A 22192-nucleotide genomic window follows, 5' to 3' on the forward strand; every position below is an offset into this window, starting at 1 on the left:
AGTATAATATTTTAGGCTGGCAATAGCAAATGTAATGTACAGCACACTTGACCAATATATGAGTAAAATTACAGTATAATACAGTACAACAATGTGCAGTCGTTATGAAGCAGCAATATCCTAGTCGGTCAATAATAATTGTACTACAGACAAAAATGTTGGACACTTTTGCACTACACAAACAAAATACCATTTGCTGCCCACACACGTTATAATATAAAATGTCACTTTTGCTGATCACAAATTTGGCATAGGAATTATATAAATTGTTGTAAGTGCTCTTCAGCTCCATGGCACAACAACAAAAAATGACCCAGCATTGACCTCTTGTGGTTGGAATTGGAAATAGCGTCTCCACTCAATGATGGATGGACAGACAGTAGCCTACGACATTAGCTCATTGGTATGGTGATGTTTGTGAAAATATCCATAGTCAGTACCCATCCAACATTCAGCCAGTGATTGTTGGAGAAATGTGTGGCTGAGTGGTCAAACCTGTGTTATATTTACAGACTGTGTAATAACAGTAGTAATCAATCAGTGATAGTCGGCTGGTGTGGAACAGGAACCAAAGCCAATAGGGCTCCATGCCTTCTGCACGTGTCAGTTTGGCATACCACAGACCACATGACTGAGCATGTAACAGTGGTTCTCTAGCTGCAGGACATCACTGGGTGGAAAACTTGAGCCATGTTCCAATAGGCTACTATTATATTGCATAATTTCATCCTCCCCTTCCAGGAAGTAAATGTAACTCTCAAAGACAGTCTGGTAGGTCTAAACAATGATCACACAGATTAAAATTATCCAGTCATGTCAGATGAATACTTTAAGGAAGGGAGGAATGATGCATTAAGGATGCCAGTGATCAGCTCAGACACACTGGAGCAGCTTTACCAGATAGTGTCCTGTTTGTTCTCCAGACAAACAGTAAACAGTGAGGTCACAGGACAAATCATGAAACAAAAGCTGCATTATGTCTTCAGGAGTCTTTGAGTCAGAAATCTCCCGCAACCTCCCCAGTATGGCTTGTCAATTAAGTAAATATTACCAGAGAGAGAAAGGGACAAATCTACTTTTATATGATGAAAGGAAACAGACTGTAGGAAATTCATTGTTTTTTATTCAAAAAGAAAGAAGACATTATTTGCATATTGTGGAAAGGACAGCTCTGTCTCTCTCCACAACAGGGCAGATACATACAAGTCCTCCATAAAGCTAAAGTTGGTCTAATGATTGCAAGAGGAAGACAGTGGCATAACCAGTATACCAGACATTACAAACACACATACACTCAACATTGGCCTTCCATACACAAGCACTTCAAGTTACACTTTTATTATATCAAAGGTAATAACAGAAAATAGATCAGAAATGCAAAGGTAATGACAAGAAATAATCATTGAAAACATTGTTTAAGCAATCATCAAAAAAACAGGAGATTTCAAAACATAAAGCCAGCACATGCACAGACAGTGCACAATTTCTTAGTGGCTGTGGTTCAACAAACAGCATAATACAAAGTAGAAAAAACATGGAGGACTAAAGAACATATTTAAACATCGGTCTTCTCAACAGAAGATGACATTGAAAGATACAAGATCAAGATTAGAAAGTTCTACTTAAGTTTCAAATGAAACAAACGTAAAAATGGTTTAAAAAATGTTACATTTAAGAAAGCACAAGGCCAGCGGTACATTCAGGGACACATGCATCCTTGTGTAAACGGTGTAAAATGGCTAGCTAGTTTGCGGTGCGCGCTAGTAGCGTTTCAATTGTTGACGTCACTCGCTCTGAGACATTGGAGTAGTTGTTTCCCTTGCTCTGCAAGGGCCTCAGCTTTTGTGGAGCGATAGATAATGATGCTTCGTGGGAGGCAGTTGTTGATGTGTTCAGAGGGTCCCTGGTTCGAGCCCAGGTTGGGACAAGGAGAGGGTCGGAAGCAAGACTGCTACACTTGGCAAAAAGAGGCAAGTTCTAGGCCGTGAGGTGAAAGGACACATTGTTTAAGAATCTGAACTATCCCAGATTAGGGTTTGGCAGAAATGCCCAGCACAAAGATAGTTGCAGGTCAAAGTGCATAAATGCTGACAATGAGTCTGTACCACAGCTTAGGAGAACGTACCAGGGCTTCGTGGGGTTTACTGGTAAGAGAATGCACCGGTTTAGAGGTTAGAGAAGGCACGAGGAGAGAAAGCATTGGCATGCTAAGGCACATAAAGGCATGGGCCAATACTGGGATAGGTATTGAAGGCACAGATATATTCGACAAAGCATAGATATTGATAATTAAGGCACAGTATAGATATGGCCCATTTTCACCCAGACAATCAGCAGGCAAGATGAAGCTGTCTATTACCATAAAGCTTATAGTGCATCTATCCAATCCTCTCCGATCTACATGAGTACTTAGGGTGTGTCAGGGCTATTTTGTGCATTGGACGTGCAGTAGAGTATTAGTTAGCAGCAGTGACTTGTTGACCACGCCCGGCCCCAGCCCCCTGCTGGGCAGTATACTTCTGAGAATGCCAGCGGGTCTCCTTGTACACAAACCAGGCGTTGCCCGCCCACACGATCATATTCAGGTACCCAAACACCTAGAGGAGAGAGGCAGAGTTCACTTTAGTCAGAGTGAGACCATATGGTCAAACATAAGTGAGCATGGCAAACACAGTATTTCTGTTGGATGTGTAGAAAAACTAAAGGAAAACGTTACATTTGATCTCTTTTTTATCTATGTAATTATCATGTAATTCAAGTGAATGTGAACTTGATACATTCTCATTAACAAGCATCATCTATAAGAAGACAAAAGAACGGTTGAGTTACTCACCACAGAGACATTGAGGGTGCGCATGTTGGCAAAGTCAGTGACCTTGCAGGCCACATCACTCTCCTTGCAGAGTGCCAGTGTGGAGGTGATGCCCGCTGTCCCGGTGGCATCCTTAACGTTCTGCAGCCCCTTGGCCCATGCTGAGGAACACACTAGCCACAGGAAGGCAATCGCTGCCGTCAGACCAAAATCCTGGGGGAAGGGAGGGAAGAGGGAACCGAAGTCATCATCACTTACTTTGACCTCGTTGGAACCACTTTGTTTAAGCAAGGTTTAAAATAGATAAGGAAGTGCATACAATTGTAGCCTGGTCTATGTGTGATGTCTTGGTTGGCGTGACAATGACCAGAGGAGTAATCAAAAGACAGAAAAAAAACAGTTGTAGGACCATGCCAAATCAATTGTTCACATCCTACTGGAAGATATGCATGAATAACTCAAGACATTGGCTTAAAACACGTAGGCCTATTTATTTATTGCGTTTTTTTGGACAGAGACGATGTACAACAAAAACATACATCTCAGAACACTAAGAAATTATGTGTTGCACAAGATTTAATTTCAATTTAATTTCCATCTGCAGTCCCCAGGCAGGTGAACACATTAAAATGAAAACATTATATACAAACAGGCAACAAACGTTTGGGGTCCTTGTTTTTGAAAGAAAAGCACATTTTTTGTCCATTACAATAACATCAAATTGATCAGAAATACAGTGGAGACACATTGTTAATGTTGTAAATGTCTATTGTAACTGGAAACGGCAGATTTTCTATGGAATATCTACATAGGCGTACAGAGGCCCATTATCAGCAACCATCACTCCTGGGTTCCATTGGCACGTGTGTTAGCTAATCCAAGTTTATCATTTTAAAAGGCTAATTGATCATTAGTAAACCCTTTTGCAATTATGTTAGCACAGCTGCAAACGGTTGTGCTCATTAAAGAAGCAATAAAACAGACCTTCTTTAGACTAGTTGAGTATCTGGAGCATCAACATTTGTGGGTTCGATTACAGGCGCAAAATGGACAGAAACAAAGAACTTTCTTCTGAAACTCGTCAGTCTATTCTTGTTCTGAGAAATGAAGGCTAGTCCATGCGAGAAATTGCCAAGAAACTGAAGATCGCGTACAATGATGTGTACTACTCCCTTCACAGAACAGCTCAAACTATCTTGAGACAGAATAGAAAGAGGAGTGGGAGGCTCCGGTGCAAAACTGAGCAACAGGACAAGTACATTGGAGTGTCTAGTTTGAGAAACAGACACCTCACAAGTCCTCAACTGGCAGCTTCATTAAATAGTACCCGCAAAACACCAGTCTCAACATCAACAGTGAAGAGGCAACTCCGGGATGCTGGCCTTCTAGGCAGAGTTGCAAAGAAAAAGCCATATCTCGGACTGGCCAATAAAAATAAAAGATTAAGATGGGCAAAAGAACACAGACACTGGGATAGACGAACTCTGTCTAGAAGGCCAGCATCCAGGGTTCGCCTCATCACTGTTGACATTGAGACTGGTGTTTCAGTCACATCTCGCACCCTACAACACACTTGTCTGTTCAATGCATGTACATACTGTAGCTTGCCCACTCCATAGCAAGCTGTTCTATCCGTTGGTGAATTAATTTAATGTTGAGCTAAATATATACAGTGGGGCAAAAAAGTATTTAGTCAGCCACCAATTGTGCAAGTTCTCCCACTTAAAAAGATGAGAGAGGCCTGTAATTTTCATCATAGGTACACTTCAACGATGACAGACAAAATGAGGGGAAGAAATCCAGAAAATCACATTGTAGGATTTGTAATGAATTTATTTGCAAATTATGGTGTATATAGCATTCTGTTGGTGGCAAGAATTTTATATAATAATTTAAATTGAAAAACTCTAAGTGTTGAATCAAGTGTAGTTTTTTGTACCAGTTCATTAACGATGTGCCATGGAATTTGTACATCAATAATTTCTTCCCATTTATTTTCCAACCTGAATGGTGCAGCTGTCAACATTTTTGTCCTCAAATGAAACTGGAATATTTTCTATTTATGCCAGTTCCTTTCAGCCAATTTGTATCTTTAATATATGGCAGGCAAACAAGTTCCCTACCTTCTCCCTTTTCCACTTGTCTCCTCCATTTTTAAGGTAATGCTGCAATTGTAATGTCTCTCAGAATGAGGATCGGACCAAAGCGCAGCGTGGGAAGTGTTCATGATTTTTATTGATCAAAAAACACTCTAACAAAATAACAAAGTGAAAAAACAGCTCTGTAAGGCTAATAAACTATACAGAAAATAACTACCCACAAAACACAGGTGGAAAAAGGCTGCCTAAGTATGATTCCCAATCAGAGACAACGATAGACGGCTGCCTCTGATTGAGAACCACACTCGGCCAAAAACTAAGAAATAGAAAACATAGAAATAAAGAAACTAGAATGCCCACCCTAGTCACTCCCGTGACAGCAATCAGTTGGTTGTACATTTTGATTGAACAGATATTCCCGTATATTTTCAGTAACTGCATATACCGCCTCCGTTTCTATTCATAATATCACTAACAAATATAATTAAAAATAATTTTAAAAATCCATAAAGAATGTTTTTTTATGAATCAGTATATTTGAGTTGAACCAAACATTTGTTGTAATATTTTTCTATCTTTTCTGGAGGATAAAACTGAAATTGTAACCAGCTTGTGTTTAAGAAAGGGCGATACTTTAAACAACATTAGTCGGAAATGAGAAGTTGTAATCTGTATGAAGGCAAAAAGGCCATTTTTGAACAAAGGATGAGCCTTTCTTTAATAATCTACTGGAGAACCATTTTGGGTTTAAGTATAATTTATGTATGAGGTAAGCTTTTAGTGAGAGGTTTAAAGCTTTAATATTTAATAATTTTAGCCCCTCAAACTCATATTCATTGTATAAATATGCACGTTTAATTTTCTCTGGCTTAGCATTCCAAATGAAATGAAATATTTTTTGCTAATACGATTTAATAAACGGAGTCATCAGGAGTAGGCAATGCCATTAGTAAGTTAGTGAAATTTGATAGGACCAAAGAGTTAATCAATGTGATTTTTCCATAAATAGACAACTATTTACCTCTCCATAGTTGCAGAATCTTATCTATTTGTGCTAACTTTCTATTGAAATTATTTGTGGTAAATTAATTTATAGTTTTTGAGATCTGAATACCAACCATGTCTACTTCACCATCCACCCATTTTATTGGTAAACTACAAGGTAGTGTAAGCACTGTATTTTTTAACGATCCAATACATACATATGGTACACTTGTCATAACTAGGTTTTAATCCAGAGAGGCTAGAAAAGTGATGAAGATCTTCAATGAGACTGTGCAGGGATCCAGATTGCGGACTTAAGAAAAAAACTAGAGTCATCGGCATACATTGACACTTTTGTTTTTATCCCCAGGATTTCTAACCACTTAATGTTCTTGTTGGATATAATTTTAATAGCTAGCATTTCAATGGCCATAATAAATAGATATGGAGACAACGGACAGCCTTGTTTACCTCCTCTTAAAAGCACAATAGTTTCTGAGAAGTAACCATTATTTACTATTTTACATCTGGGGTTGCTGTACATAACTTTAACCAATTGTATAAGAGATACGTCCAAAATTAAAGTAATGAAGGCATTTATATAGAAATTCTAGTCGTACTTTATCAAACGCCTTTTCAAAATCTGCTATAAAGACCAGACCATACCGTCAAGCCCTGGTGTTTTTCCAAACTGAAAATATTTTATTTCCTCAAAATGTCCTCTTCTGTATGTTGGCCTTCACACAGGTCTTTCTGTAAATGTGTTAATTTTACATTATTAGTATTATTAGGAAAAAAATCCTTACAGTTGACATCATTCAGTGGAAATGGAGGAGACAAAAGAAAACATATGCTTAAAATATTTAGCTTCTTCTTTCAAAATATAATTTGGTGAATCATGGATAACTCCATCATTTGTAACGAGTTTCTGTAAATTATTTTTGTTAGAATTTCTATGTTGAAGAGTCAAGAAAAATGTTGAGCATTTTTCACCATTTCCCATCCAATTCGATTTATTTTTGTAATATATTACACTTAATCGTTCTTGAATAAGTACCTCCATTTCTTTTTGTTTTTCCTCTAACCTATTTTGTGCCTCTATAGTGGTGTCGCATACAATAAGGGGATCTGCTGTACCTATGTTGTGCAAAAAAAAGTAAATTATGAATTATTTTGTTTTAGTTAAGAACAAATTGTCTTTCAATAGGTTTTGATTACATTTCCAATATCCCCGTCTACGTGGAATTCTGTAAGACTTAAATGGAGGCCAATTAGACGGTGTTCTGATCGCATTCGGTCTCCTATTAATATTTATTTAACTTTTGATGTCAGCAAGAATGAGACTTGGAAGAAATCAATAATGTATTTTGCTGGTCGGAACAGTGGAACTGAACAAAAAACAATAACGGTTCTGTTAATTTTGATTCCAACCCCTGCTTAGAACGTAAACTCTCATCAAAGAGAACTACACCCCTGAACCATATGTCCACCTGAACCTAGCAAGAAGCCAAAGGTCAGTTTGTGCCCAAGTCAGATCCCGCACCCCCCCCTCTGGCTATAGAGACTTAACAGATTGCCTGAAGAAAAGAGAATTTTCCTAATGTGTGATCTTGGGAAAATCGAAAACAAAATCCATTTTGTGTTTTATTGCTCTCTGTATAATGATCTCAGATGTTCTTTGATGATCTGAGATGTTATTGCTTGTAAACATTTTGATGTTTAACCTGAAGTATTCTGGTTACGGGACAAGCAGAGGCTTGAATTTGGTTTCAGACAGGGTGTGTTTGAGATTGCTCAGTTTGTTCACAATGCCTAGAGGAGAAGGAGAAATGTATTGTTTGTGTAGTGTGGCTAGATGGTAGCTGTACTTATTATTGTATGTGTATAATTTGTCAAATGTTATTTTGTTTTGAGTACAAGTAAAATGGTACTATGTTTAGTAGTGTCTTGTAAGCCCATGTAGGCTGGGCACCAATAGGTGTATTACACTTAAATAAATAATTTAATCTAAATCAAATCACATCACATCGATCATATTAATGTCAAGTCACATATGGGGATTTCAATCTAGGTTTTGTCCTTTTACTTTCCCAGTACTCACAAACATAGGGCCGAAGTCAGAGTCGATGTACATGTGCATGTAGCCCAGGTAGACGAGCAACGCCACTATAGAGTACAGGAAGCAGATGATGGCCACGCCCACAAAGAACTGGGCCGAGGAGGCGGAGTCTCCCATCAGGTGGGTGACGGGCACGGAGTGGTTACACAGAGTGGTGTTGGCCTCCAGTAGAGCAACCAGGTTTAACCTGGGGACACAACACAGCTTTCTACTTCAGTGTACATCTATACGTGATATAACAAGAGTTATCCAGGGTATTTCAGTAAGAGATCAGTGTCCCACTGTAAATATACTGAACAAAAATATAAACGCAACATGCAACAATTTCAAAGATTTGACTGAGTTACAGTTCATAAGGAAATCAGTCAATTGAGATAAATTAATTAGGCCCTAATCTATGGATTTCACATGACTGAGAATACATATATGCATCTGTTGGTCACAGATACCTTTCAAAAAAAAGGTATGGGCGTGGATCAGAAAACTAGTCAGAATCTGGTGTGACCACCATTTGCCTCATGCAGCGCAACACATCTCTTTCGCGGGCTGTTGATTGTTGTCCCACTCCTCTTCAATGGCAGTGGGAAGTTGCTGGATATGGCGGAAACTGGAACACGCTGTCAATCCAGAGCATCCCAAACATGCTCAATGGGTGACATGTCTGGTGAGTATGCAGGCCATGGAAGAACTGGGACATTTTCAACTTCTGTACAGATGCTTGTGACATGGGGCTGTGCATTATACTGCTGAAATATGAGGTAAAGGCGACGGATGAATGGCACGACAATGGGCCTCAGGATCTTGTCACGGATCTCGGTGCATTCAAAATGCCATCACTAAATGCAATTGTGTTCGTTGTCCGTAGCTTATGCCTGACCATACAATAACTCCACCGCCACCATGGGGCACCCTGTTCACAATGTTGACATCAGCAAACCGCTCGCCCATACAATGCCATACATGTGGTCTGCAGTTGTGAGGCTGGTTGGACGTACTGTCAAATTCTATAACATGACGTTGGAGGCGGCTTATGATAGATAAATTAACATTAAATTATCTGGCAATAGCGCTGGTGGACATTCCTGCAGTCAGTATGCCAATTGCACGCTACCTCAAAACATGAGACATCTGTGGCATTGTGTTGTGTGACAAAACTGCACATTTTAGAGTGGCCTTTTATTGTCCCCAGCACAAGGTGCACCTGTGTAATTATCATGCTGTTTAATCAGCTTCTTGATATGCAACACCTGTCAGGTGTGGATTATCTTGGAAAAGGAGAAATGTTCACTAACAGGGATGCAAACAAATTTGTGCACAAACTAATAAATAAGCTTTTTGTGCGTATATAACATTTCTGGGATCTTTTATTTCAGCTCATGAAACATGGGACCAACACTTGACGTGTTGCATTTATATTTTTGATCAGTGTACTTATTCCCAGGGGATATATAATGACAATAACAAGAGGATAGAATGGAGACTTTATATTGTCAAAATTTCAGCTGCAAATCTTTCTGATTGACAATTAAAAAGTATCCTTTGTGTCATCTAGTTTAACCTGATACATCTTCACTGTACAGGTCACATCCTGTTTGTGTCATACTACACCTGGAATAAACCCCAGTCCTTACACTGCACAAGAAAACACTCATTCAGTTTAATGGAGGAAATAATCAGTTGAGGTCATGGGGTCAAGTTGTTTCCTCCACCATGAACATCCTCCTACAGATGAAAAATATATATATATATATTTTTTTTTTGCAGGGTCTAATAGTTGTATGGGGTATCAACCATGGTAACACACAGAGAGAGAGAGGACTGACTGACACCCACCTGAAGGGATAGCTAAAAGTAACATTCAGCGTCTCGTTCCTTCCTTCACCGCAGAAGAGGGACACGATATTCGTGCCAGAATACCCCCCACAGCTCCCAAACGCAAAGATGGCTGTCAGCTGTTTAAAACAGAGAAAGAAAGAGTGATTGAGAGAAAGAGAGATATCAGGTCAACTGTTTAAGCTGAGCAGGGAGAATGGAGAAACATTGCTTACACTGGGGACATACTGTAAGATACTGTAGTAGACCAGCTCGGGGGGGGGGGGGGGTTGATAAACGGAATGAAAGAATTGAATAGCACGCATCACACCCGACAAACAGTAAGCTTGCCAAGAACAAGAAGGATCTAACGGTCTATATAAAGATCTGTTTTGATCCTCTTTTCGTTCTCTCTGCTGCAAGCTATGTTGTTCTCTGTTGATACTCTCGCTCTCTCTCTCTCTCTCTCTCTCTCTAGATGTAGGCTAGAGGGAGTTAGAGTGTAATAATACACTGCACCTTCAGAATGAATCAGTTTCGGGTGCAAGTTGCCCCTAAGCCCAGAGCAAGGATCAGCTTTACCCTTTCTAATAGGGACTAATAGGACAAAGAAACACACAACTGACCTGAGATCAGTGTCTAGGGTGAACTTAATCTTACTTTGTGACTGTGGCTACATTTTGGTTCCGGAGAGGCCCTTCTTTTTCGCCCGTCTGCAGATGTTTTCATTTCACAGTGTGACAACTTCCTGTTGACTGACTACCTCATTGTAGCAATGTGTGCCATCTCACAGCAATTAACATTTAGCGAGCACTGCAAATGCACAGACAGAGACAATAGCCTGTTGTGTAGAAGTCTATGGTCAGATGACTGGGGTGTTGCTGCCTGTCTGGCCTGCAGCCTGTATCTTGAAGGATTTGCACAGTGAGAGAGAGAGAGAGAAGAGCTGAATGTTTAACCTAATTTCTTCCTGCATAGCTACACAGGATTCATTTGACTGAGTTATGCAGACAAGTCGGTTAAACTTGATCAATGCATTTTCTCCAAAAGCATGGATTCTGAGGACAACATGGTTTCGAAAGTGGAAGGAATGAAACCCTGGCCTGAAAACTGGATCACATCTCTTCAGTTCTGATTAACTCTCTAAGCCTTGGGGAGAGGTTTACTAAGCTAACATATGGAATTGTTTTAAGATGGTCATACCATGGATCATTTAGCTATTTGATTTAGAATTGTAGGACCCCTGTAGGTATAAAATAAATATAAAAAAATGATTTGATAAAATATTAAATTTGACCATTACGACTATAGCCCATAGAAACGCATTTAATAACACATTCCAGGCAAAAACACAGTAAAGAACTCTTAAGGAATAAGGTGTTGAAGTATCTGTCCTATATCTAGGAGATACAGTCTAAGAAAGCTTATGAAGTATGAGGTTTTTGGATACATATTTAACCCCAAAACGACCTCCAAACTTCCATTCATTTTTTAAACTGGTACGGGGTTTATAGGTACAGACACTTACATGTAAGAATATCGGTTTTTGGGTTGTCTAATGTTAATGGTCTTACAAACACAGATGTAGCTCGGCCACCTCCCACCACAACTTTGCTAAAATGGAGAGTTGAATGAATGTCATACTGTAGGCTATCATTATTTTGTCATTGCAGAATCAGGAGAAAAGAGACTGACAAAATAAAACAAAACTTTGACACATTAGTTAATAAATAAATGATGAAAGCTGGTATGGTTTGCTCCAACATGCAAGATGATTGAAGTGCAAAAAAGCGTGATATACAGTATTTTCTATTTTATTTTCTCAGGCCACAGCCCCGAACTAGAGTGAAAACTCCCTCCGCTATTAGAACTGTTGAGCTGCAGATTTTCTCCAGTAGGATTCTGGACAGTGCCGCCTACTTACCCATTCTACAAATTTGATGAATCCCAGCGGTTCCTTGAGAGGCGCCAAGTTCAGTCGAAATCCTGTCATCATCTCCCCCGACTCCCCACCTATCTAAATATTATCTGAATGAAAATTAAGTATATGTCGCCCGAAAGTAACAAAACACGTTTCAATAAGTTTGACAGAATGACGTGGTACTGCGCGCAATGGCTTCGTGCGCTCGGTTTTGGTGATGCCTCTCCCTTCTACGCAAATACCGGAGGCTCCAGTCGAAAAAAAATATGAAAAACGGTCAAAGTTTGCCTTTACAGAGTAATTTTTTCTCTCTCGGTAGATAGTTGCAATTTTAATCAATTAGGATTAGGTCTACTTAACAAATCCTAATATGATTAAACAACTGATAGACTAACGATGGAAAGTAACGGTTCTCTCAACTGCGCGTCTCGAATTTTTTATCCCAAAGGACACTGTATGACTGTAAAAATGACCTTCGGTCTCGGTTTGGAAAAATCTTTCGTTCTCTTGTTGCAAGTTTCTGCTACTCTTGGAAAGGGAAGGGGGATACCTAGTCAGTTGTACAACTGAATGCCTTCAACTGAAAAGAAAATCACCAAACTGATAATTCTTTAAATTCCTTCACATAATATGGAGTATCGGGCAGTTCAAAAGAAGCCGGTAGAGTCATCTATATGTCCATAGCGGTGAATTCGGACCTCAATTGTACCAGTAACGGTCAGTACTGTTCAATATCAGGGAGGAAGTTTTTTTCCATGAGTACAGCCTTAGCCCCATAGGGTGGCGCACAATTTTACCAGTGTCGTCCGGGTTAGGAGAGGGTTTTGCCAGCCGTCATTGTAAATAAGAATTTGTTATTAACTGACTTGTCTAGTTAAATAAAATAAAAAATTAAAATATTAATACAGCATATTGGATGACTCATTCATATTCCATTCACCCAGTTCAATGTAACAGCGATGGGTTTAGGCTACTACATGATACTCACATTTTCCCTATACCCATCATGAGGTTGCTACAACCTAGCCTATGAATGAAAGTTTACAAATGTAGGTGCACACAGGTCAAGAGACACATTTGAGGTGACAGACAAGTGACACATGGACAGACAGTGACATTCAATACTGCATCAAGCTGATATAGGGTGTTATCATTAGTCCAACAGTTGCAGAGGAGAGTTTCTATTGGACAAATTCAGGTATGTTTATCCCCATTTGTTCTGTTAAATAAACTTTTTCAACAGAATCGGCGGAATGAATACACCCGACCACACGTAAACACAGTTCACTTTCATAGCAGTCATGTTGTATTCCTTCTCACGTCTAAGTGCTCTCCTCCTCTCACCTCTTCCCTTGTGAACTTCAATGCAAAACACATCAGCTGTATGTGACCAGGCGAAAAAACCTTTCCAAACCGCTACACACACACAGCCTACATCATTGTCATCATATTAGCTAAAGTAATATCATAGTCAGCATAGCTAATAGAACGAATGCGTTAGTAAACATGCTACAATCATGCAGTAACGTTAATGTACCATCAGTAAGCAGTTACACCGGCGGGCCCGGTGGCAATAAATGAGTAATACCGAAAGCTTAACTTGACTTGAAAGAGTTCCAGTGCTGTGTTGGAAAGTCATATCCAGCTAGCAAACAGTAAGCTAAATTAGCTAGCTGCATTTGCTAGCTAAGTAAGTGAAACTGGGGAAAAATGATATTCTCTCTGTCAGATTCTCTCTTGCTTCTCCTTCATTTTGGAAGAAATTAATTTGTTTAAAACTGTTCAGCTATTGTCTTGCTCTCTTTAAGTCAACTACTCTCCACATTGTATACACTGCAGTGCTAGCTAGCTGTAGCATATGTTTTCAGTAATAGATTAATTATCTGATCCTTTGATTGGGTGGACAACATGTCATGATGCAAGAGCTCTGATAGGCTGGAGAGGGTCCTCCGGAATTTGTCAGAATTACTGTGTAAGTATATGGAAGGGGGTGAGAACCATGAGAACCAGAAAGGGGGTGAGAACCAGAACTTCTATCTTTTGTATTGAAGTCAATGTACCCAGAGGAGTGTCGTGGAATCATTCAATCCCATTAAGTGTGTTTTTCTCCCCTGTACCTCAGACATTATTTACAGATATTTGGAACATTTCAACATTTTGTGTATCATGTTTACATTGTTTTTTCAGTACCTTTTGTATCAAGGTGGGTTGTCTGTGGGTGCTGGCTTGTGTGGTAAAAATCTTAGTGTTAAAAACAAACAAAATGGCCTTTCTTAATTTGGGAGCTCCCTCAACAGCTGGATCCCGGCACCTTTACACTGCACAGTACACAGTCTCAATAACTGTACTCTTAAAGGCAACTGCCTCAGGAAGCCCCTCAAAGGGAGAGACACAGAACCATTGGCAAACATATATATAAAACTTGGTAGTGGACATTCCATGAGTCCTTAATGAAAGAAAATAAACATCTTTATTCAGTCCGAAAAAAATCTTACTCTTCATCTAGTTTACCGCATCGTGGGCAGGAATAGGCACCTTTTGACCTGTTGCATTGAAATACAGTTCTGTTCAAACTGTCCCAGGGACATAAACTAGTCCAAATATGAAACCTGTTGTTTATCAAACCTGCTAGGACCTTCAAAATGTTGGTGCTGGCTTATCAGCTCAATATTCGGTACAACATATATTTACTTGGATCTACTTATTCTGGACACAGGTCCACGTAATGGAAACAGATTATTGTTTTGGATGACATTACCTTCTTACTTAAATCGCTGAGTCTACCCAAACTAAAAGCATTGAGTAATAATAATTGGAACTTCTCAAAAGCTTGTAGATTGACATAGGTAGACTGACATAGGCTAATGCTTTTGCTGTTCGTTAGGCCTACTCATCTTGTTGGCTGACGAAAATAAAATGTGGACAGTTCTTCCATTATGCACCTCGGAATTGGATAAGGACCGCACAGTTGCTTCTCCGTTGTGTCTGTCTTCATTTGTAGCCTTTGAGAAAGGCCCAATCATGTGACAGAGAGCCATGTGAGTGAGAGGGCATCCAATTGCGCAGCACACTCAGGGAGAAGGGCACAACGCAGCACTCCGGGCCGCAAAAGGCCTGGATTTTTTTTGGGTGCATTACAGCCACAAAGGGGATGCAGTCGTGAAATTCGAGGCATTATCAAATGCTTGTCAAATTCTGAATGAGAGACTATTGGAGTGTGTACACTCAAAAAGAAAATAGGGGTTCAACAAGGGTTCTTCTAAGATCCTCAAAGTTCTTTGAAGAACCTTAGGGTTCTTGGCACTGAAAATTCCCCCCTAAAAGGTTCTTCCAAGAACCCCATAGTAGGTGGGATTCATTGATGAACACTCCTTAGTTGGTGGGGGTTCTTGTCGGAACCTAACTGCCCAACTGAAACGTTTGGATTTGAAGGGATAGCAGGTGCAGGTACTTAACTGAGGATTTCCTCAGTTTAAGGTAAGGTTTATCCCTTGATTGATCTACATTTATATTGTTTTATGAAACAGAAAATGGACACAATTCAATGGATATCAATCAACAAAAAGGTAAGAACATGTACTGTATGCTATGAGAATATGTTGAAGGCCAGCTGTATTGGGTGCAGATGACTGAACTGCTCACTTCTGTGTCTGCAAGTATTTACATTTACATTTAAGTCATTTGGCAGACGCTCTTATCCAGAGCGACTTACAAATTGGGCAAAATCCAAGGTATGAATACTGTCATGTGCATGTTTTGTTAATCATCTGTATAATTACTATTTTTTTGAATTAAGACTTCACCCCCGTACACCTCTGATGAATATAACAGGAAACCTGTTTGATCACCATGCACTGGAAAATCATTCTGGTTATGGATACGGAGAACATCAACATCACCACACTAGAGGACATACACACTGGACTTGGGGCTCTGCTAGGAGTTTACCTCATATTTACTTTTTTTATTTTTTATTCTGCTTTGCCAGTTAAATCTTAATAGACACTGAAAACTAAAATAGTGTTATTGTTGGGGTTCCCCCACAGTTTCAAATTGAAGAACCCCTAAAGGATACTCCAGGGACCTTTTCTTTTTAGAGTGTACAGCCTGCGCAAAAAAACAACGCAGAGCTCAGGCCTTTCAAGCGACTTTTTTCAAATCATAATTAGAATCTCATCATGCAGCCTTACAATGTATTAAAAATCCAAACATATAGCCCAACTAAAGTTACATTAATAACTAAATTAAGCATATAGCAGTACCTATTTCTTTGTTAACCGCTCAACACAGAACAGTCGCATGCGCGCACTCCCTCAAATCGTCTGGAGACAATATTTCTATTTTATTCAGCTTTGTTCAATTATATTCTTCATACTATAAAAAATAAAATAAAATAATGACACAGAATTATCAGCAAGTCTGCTAAACGAACTAGTGCTATTCTTTTCTTCTGAAATAGACAACATTTTCTTCATATCATTTTAGGCCGGTCTAAGACCTGTCTAAAAATAAATAATGGATTTATTGAGAAGTTGTAGGCTATATTACATGAATTTATTAGACTTTTTAAAATGGCTTGGAGGTTATGTGTGAAAGCCAGGAGATGCTAAATGTGTTCATGTTAATTAACCGTAAATAGCTGAGTATATTGAGTATATATTATTTTCTTGCCAATCACCAGCTGACAACATTTTGTGACTGCCACAGTCTTATGTATTACCAGGGTGGAGGAAATCTCATAAGCATGTATAGTTTTATTGGTTACGGGTAAGTCAAGTCCCGTACAATACTTTAACCTTATCTTGAACAAATGATCCATAAAGGTACCACTCTGAACATTTCTCAGAATGTTTTTTACACCACTTATGTACGTCTACGTGTGCAAGTTGTATATTCTTATTTTTTCTATTGTTATTTCATCAGATCTCTAAGTAAACCATTATACTCAATATTATCTTACTTTAGCTCTCGTAACCCATTATGCATGTGTGTTACATCACAAAATCCTCCTCTACACCAGTGTTCTATTCATTCAGGGGTTTAAATATTCACTCTAGTGTTCTATTTAACAGCATATTCAGAAATAGTCCTATCTTCTTTCATATCTTTCCATTCACTTTTCCCTATATAACTATACTTAGGTATTTACATACACACCACTCAGTGTGCATCCTATACACCATATGTATCTTCAATGGTTCTCTATACATATAAAACAACAATAATACTTGTGCTATTATTAGTAGTCCCAGACAATGAGAGGTGGTAGACAGAACCCACAGATAACGTTATAGATCTAAAAACTCAGCTCACACAGAACTGGTTGGGGTATCCTTTCAGTCATCTTACTCACTGGAGCTAGTCCCCTGACAGTTCTCATTCACACTCTACTTCAGGGCTGCCCAACCCTCTTCCTGGAGATCTACTGTCCTGTAGGTTTTCAGTCCAACCCAAATCTGATTCTGCTAGTTAAGGTCTTGTTGAGCAGCTAATTAGTAGAATCAGGTTTGTTATATTAGGGTTTTACTGAAAACCCACAGGACGGTAGATCTCCAGGAAGAGGGTTGGGCAGCCCTGCTCTACGTAATAGCTAAAATTAGCTAAAATTGCTTATCAAATTTCAAATCAGCTTATTATCCAAATTTCAATCAGCTTAATATCCAAATGTCTATATTTTATTATCCAAATTTCAATCAGCTTAATATGTCATATCTCACAATCACACAACTTTCACATCCACTTAGTACTAATCCCAAACACACTCAGTCATTTCCCTTATTACCCCATGTGCATCTTCAACGATTCTCCTGTAGTTACTTCCTATTCACCATATGTATCTTCATTATACATATAGAATAGCACCTTGTGCTATTATTATCAGTGGCTGCAGACCAGGTAGACACTTCTTTTATAAATGCCTACAGACAGCTGTTAGAGGGGCATGATACCGTTACTTGCCCTTGGTCTAGTCTTCTCTCTAAGACTAGCTCTAGCCTTATTCTGTCATATGTATCACTGCCATGGTTCCTCTATAGTCGCCATAGTCTCTACAGTAGCTATAGTCCCTGGGCATCCATAGTCCCTATAGCATCTATAGTCCCTGAGCATCCATAGTCCCTATAGCATCTATAGTCCCTACAGCATCCATAGTATCAATAGTTTATATAGTCAAATGATATAGCCTCTATAGACTCCATAGTCTTGCCACATACAAATAGAATAACATGCACTTTCACACATTCACTCAGTAACTCCACACTCACAACTTTCCCATTCACATCGTGCTATTACTTGACTCAGGACTACCCTCCTCCATTTTTGTTGAGTTTAATTTGTTTTTATTCTTTTAGATTTTTAAACAAATTCATTTAAAATTGACTGACTGTAATCAGTTGCCGTGTCCCTTGTTTGTTTGTGGGTGATGTGTCTCCTCCTGGGCAGCTCACAGTAAGGGTCTGGTCTGGGGGTCTCGTCCTCTTTTGGTCAGTGTGATGTGGTGTTCTGCCCAACACTTACTCCAGAATTTCCCTCACTCTTCATAAAATGGACTTTAAGGAGGAGATGATACGGGTTTTTGACCGTTCTGTTTTTGGGGACCCAGGGCCCTTTTCCCTATGTCAGGGGAATCGATCCATAACGGATTATTCATTGAGTTTCGCACTTGTTATAGTCTGGAACGAGCCGGCTTTGCTGTCCTTTCTCTTCAGGTTAAGGATGAGATCCTCTCCCGGGAGGTTCCTTCCAGTCTGGACTCCTTAATAGCTGGTCTTTGATTTTACATCACTGCCACCTGTCACTGCCACCCTCTGAGCTTCCTGCCCACTGGGAAGCTCCGCTTCGTTTTCTTGAGGGTCTCCTCATTCACTCTTAAGGATGAGATCCTTCCCAGATTAGGTCCTTCCAGTCATCCTTTTTGATCGGCTCCCGTCTCCCATTGACACTTGCCACCATTCCGCATCACTGCCAAAATTTTGTCACCTCATGTCCAGTAAAAGCCAGAGCTCATCAGTAAGGGGAGGGCTACTGGTGAGCGCAACTACACCCGGCCTCTCCTTCTGGATCACGCACTACCTTCCGGTCCATCTCCGCTGGCCCGGTTCATCTGCTTCCTGCAGTGCCTTGATAGACTCTGGGGCGGAGGGCTGTTTTATGGACCAGACCTGGGCTCGGGAACATGACATTCCTCTCAGACAGTTAGGGGAGCCCACGGCCTTGTTCGCTTTAGATGGTAGTTCTCTCCCCAAGATTCAGCGTGAGACGCTGCCTTTAACCCTCACTGTCTCTGGTAATCATAGTTTCTTTTTTAATTTTTCGTTCATTTTACACCTGTTGTTTTGGGTCATCCCTGGCTAGTGCGCCATAACCCTTCTATTAATTAGTCTAGTAATACTATCCTATCCTGGAATGTTTCTTGTCATGTGACCTGTTTAATGTCTGCTATCCCTCCTGTTTCCTCTGTCTCTTCTTCACAGGAGGAGCCTGCCGGAGGAGTATGACGATTTGACAGGGGTGCCGGAGGAGTACGGTGTTCAGTCGTTCCAAGGCCACTTCTCTCCCTCCACACCGGTCGTATGACTGTAGTATTGATCTCCTTCCGGGAACTACTCCCCCGGGGTAGATTATACTCTCTGTCGGCTCCCGAACGTAAGGCTCTCGAGGATTATTTGTCGGTTTCGCTCGACGCCGGTACCATAGTCTCCTCCTCCTCTCCCGCCGGAGCGGGGTTTTTTTTTTGTTCAGAAGAAGGACGGGTCCCTGCGCCCATGCGTGGATTATCGAGGGCTGAATGACATAACAGTTAAGAATCGTTATCCGCTTCCTCTTATGTCTTCAGCCTTCGAGATCCTGCAGGGAGCCAGGTTTTTCACCAAATACCTTCGTAACGCCTACCATCTCGTGCGCATCAGGGAGGGGGACGAGTGGAAGACGGCGTTTAACACTCCGTTAGGGCACTTTGAATACCGGGTTCTTCCTTTCGGCCTAGTTAACGCTCCAGCTGTCTTTCAGGCACTAGTTAACGACGTCCTGAGAGACATGCTGAACATTTTTGTTTTCGTTTACATGGACGATATCCTGATTTTTTTCACCGTCTCTCTCGATTCATGTTCAGCACGTGCGAAGCGCCTTTTGGAGAACTGTCTTTATGTGAAGGCTGAGAAGTGCACTTTTCATGCCGCCTCTGTCCCTTTTCTCGGTTCCGTTATTTCCGCTGAGGGCATTAAGATGGATCCCGCTAAGGTCCAGGCTGTCATTGATTGGCCCGTTCCTAAGTCACGCGTCGAGCTGCAGCGCTTTCTGGGCTTCGCTAATTTCTATCGCATCCGTAATTTCGGTCAGGTGGCAGCTCCCCTCACAGCCCTTACTTCTGTTAAGACGTGCTTTAAGTGGTCCGTTTCCGCCCAGGGAGCTTTTGATCTTCTTAAGAATCGTTTTACATCCGCACCTATTCTTGTTACACCTGACATCTCTAGTCAGTTTGTTGTTGAGGTTGACGCGTCAGAGGTGGGCGTGGGAGCCATTCTTTCTCAGCGCTCTTCTGACGGCAAGGTCCATCCTTGCGCGTTTTTCTCTCATCGCTTATCGCCGTCAGAACGTAACTATGATGTTGGTAATCCTGCTCGCCATCCGCTTAGCCCTAGGCGAATGGCGACAGTGGTTGGAGGGGGCGACCGTTCCTTTGTCGTTTGGACTGACCATAGGAACCTTGAGTACATCCGTTCAGCCAAACGACTTAATGCGCGTCAGGCTCGTTGGGCTCTGTTTTTCGCTCGTTTCGATTTGTTATTTCTTATAGTCCGGGCTCAAAAAACACCAAGCCTGATGCTTTATCTCGTCTCTTCAGTTCTTCTGAGGTCTCCACCGACCCCGAGGGGATTCTCCCTGAGGGGCGTGTTGTCGGGTTGACTGTCTGGGGAATTGAGAGGCAGGTAAAGCAAGCACTCGCTCACACTCCGTCGCCGCGAGCTTGTCCTAGGAACCTTCTGTTCGTTCCCGTTCCTACTCGTCCGGCCGTTCTTCAGTGGGCCCACTCTGCCAAGTTAGCCGGCCACCCCGGCGTTCGGGTACGCGCTTCCATTCGCCAGCGTTTCTGGTGGCCCACTCGGGAACGTGACGCGCGTATTTGTCGCCGCTTGTTCGGTCTGCGCGCAGACTAAATCTGGGAACTCTCCTCCTGCCGGCCGTCTCAGACCGCTTCCCATTCCCTCTCGACCGTGGTCTCACATCGCTTTAGATTTTATCACCGGACTGCCTTCATCAGCGGGGAAGACAGTTATTCTTACGGTTGTCGATAGATTCTCTAAGGCGGCTCATTTCATTCCTCTCGCTAAGCTCCCTTCTGCTAAGGAGACGGCTCAGATCATTATTGTTTTCAATTCATGGCCTTCCGTCTGACGTCGTTTCCGACAGAGGTCCGCAAACGTCTCAATTTTGGAGGGAGTTTTGCCGTTTGATTGGGGCTTCCGTCAGTCTCTCGTCCGGCTTTCATCCCCAGTCTAACGGTCAAGCCGAACGGGCCAATCAGACTGTTGGTCGCATTTTACGCAGTCTTTCTTTTCGTAACCCTGCGTCTTGGTCAGAACAGCTCCCCTGGGCAGAGTACGCCCACAACTCGCTTCCCTCGTCTGCTACCGGTCTATCTCCTTTTCAGAGTAGCCTCGGGTACCAGCCTCCGCTGTTCTCATCTCAGCTCGCCGAGTCCTGCGTCCCTCCGCTCAGGCTTTTGTCCAGCGTTGCGAGCGCACCTGGAAGGGGGTCAGGTCGGCACTTTGCCGTAATAGGGCGCAGACTGTGAGGGCCGCTAATAAGCGTAGGACCAAGAGTCCTAGATATTGTTGCGGTCAGAGAGTATGGCTCTCCACTCAGAACCTTCCCCTTAAGACAAAGTTGGCCCCGCGGTTCATTGGTCCGTTCCGTATTTCTCAGGTCATTAATCCTGTCGCAGTGCGACTTCTTCTCCCGCGCTATCTTCGTCGCGTTCACCCGGTCTTCCATGTCTCCTGTGTTAAGCCCGTTCTTCGCGTCCCGCTCGTCCCCCCCCCCATCCTTGTCGAGGGCGCACCCATCTACAGGGTTCGTAAGATTTTGGACATGCGCCCTCGGGGCCGTGGTCATCAGTACCTAGTGGATTGGGAGGGGTACGGTCCTGAGGAGAGGAGTTGGGTTCCCTCTCGGGACGTGCTGGACCGTTCGCTGATCGATGATTTCCTCCGTTGCCGCCAGGTTTCCTCCTCGAGTGCGCCAGGAGGCGCTCGGTGAGTGGGGGTACTGTCATGTCTTGTTATGTCTGTTCCTGTCCTTTCTCTTCACTCTGTCTCTCTCTGCTGGTCTTTTTAGGTTACCTTCTCTGTCTCTCATTCTTCAGCTGTTCTACATCTCCCCTAACTAGCTCATTCACTCTTTCTCACCTGTTCTCTCTTCCCCCTCTGATTAGGTCTCTATTTCTC

The 22192-nt window shown here is 41.5% G+C and overlaps 1 protein-coding gene across 1 annotated transcript; it reads right to left on the reverse strand.

The window, feature by feature from the left end:
• Window positions 1-1105: 1105 nt before the first annotated feature.
• Window positions 1106-12213, reverse strand: LOC135515981 (synaptophysin-like protein 1). The gene is made up of 5 exons (XM_064939895.1): window positions 11751-12213; window positions 9848-9966; window positions 7997-8201; window positions 2834-3025; window positions 1106-2597 (listed from the first exon to the last, which is right to left on the reverse strand). Exons 1-5 carry the CDS (start codon window positions 11820-11822, stop codon window positions 2457-2459), a joined length of 729 nt encoding a protein of 242 aa, XP_064795967.1. The 5' UTR covers window positions 11823-12213; the 3' UTR covers window positions 1106-2456.
• Window positions 12214-22192: the final 9979 nt, after the last annotated feature.

Source organism: Oncorhynchus masou, chromosome 27, assembly GCF_036934945.1.
Source record: "Oncorhynchus masou masou isolate Uvic2021 chromosome 27, UVic_Omas_1.1, whole genome shotgun sequence".
In the NCBI taxonomy this organism is placed as follows: domain Eukaryota; kingdom Metazoa; phylum Chordata; class Actinopteri; order Salmoniformes; family Salmonidae; genus Oncorhynchus; species Oncorhynchus masou.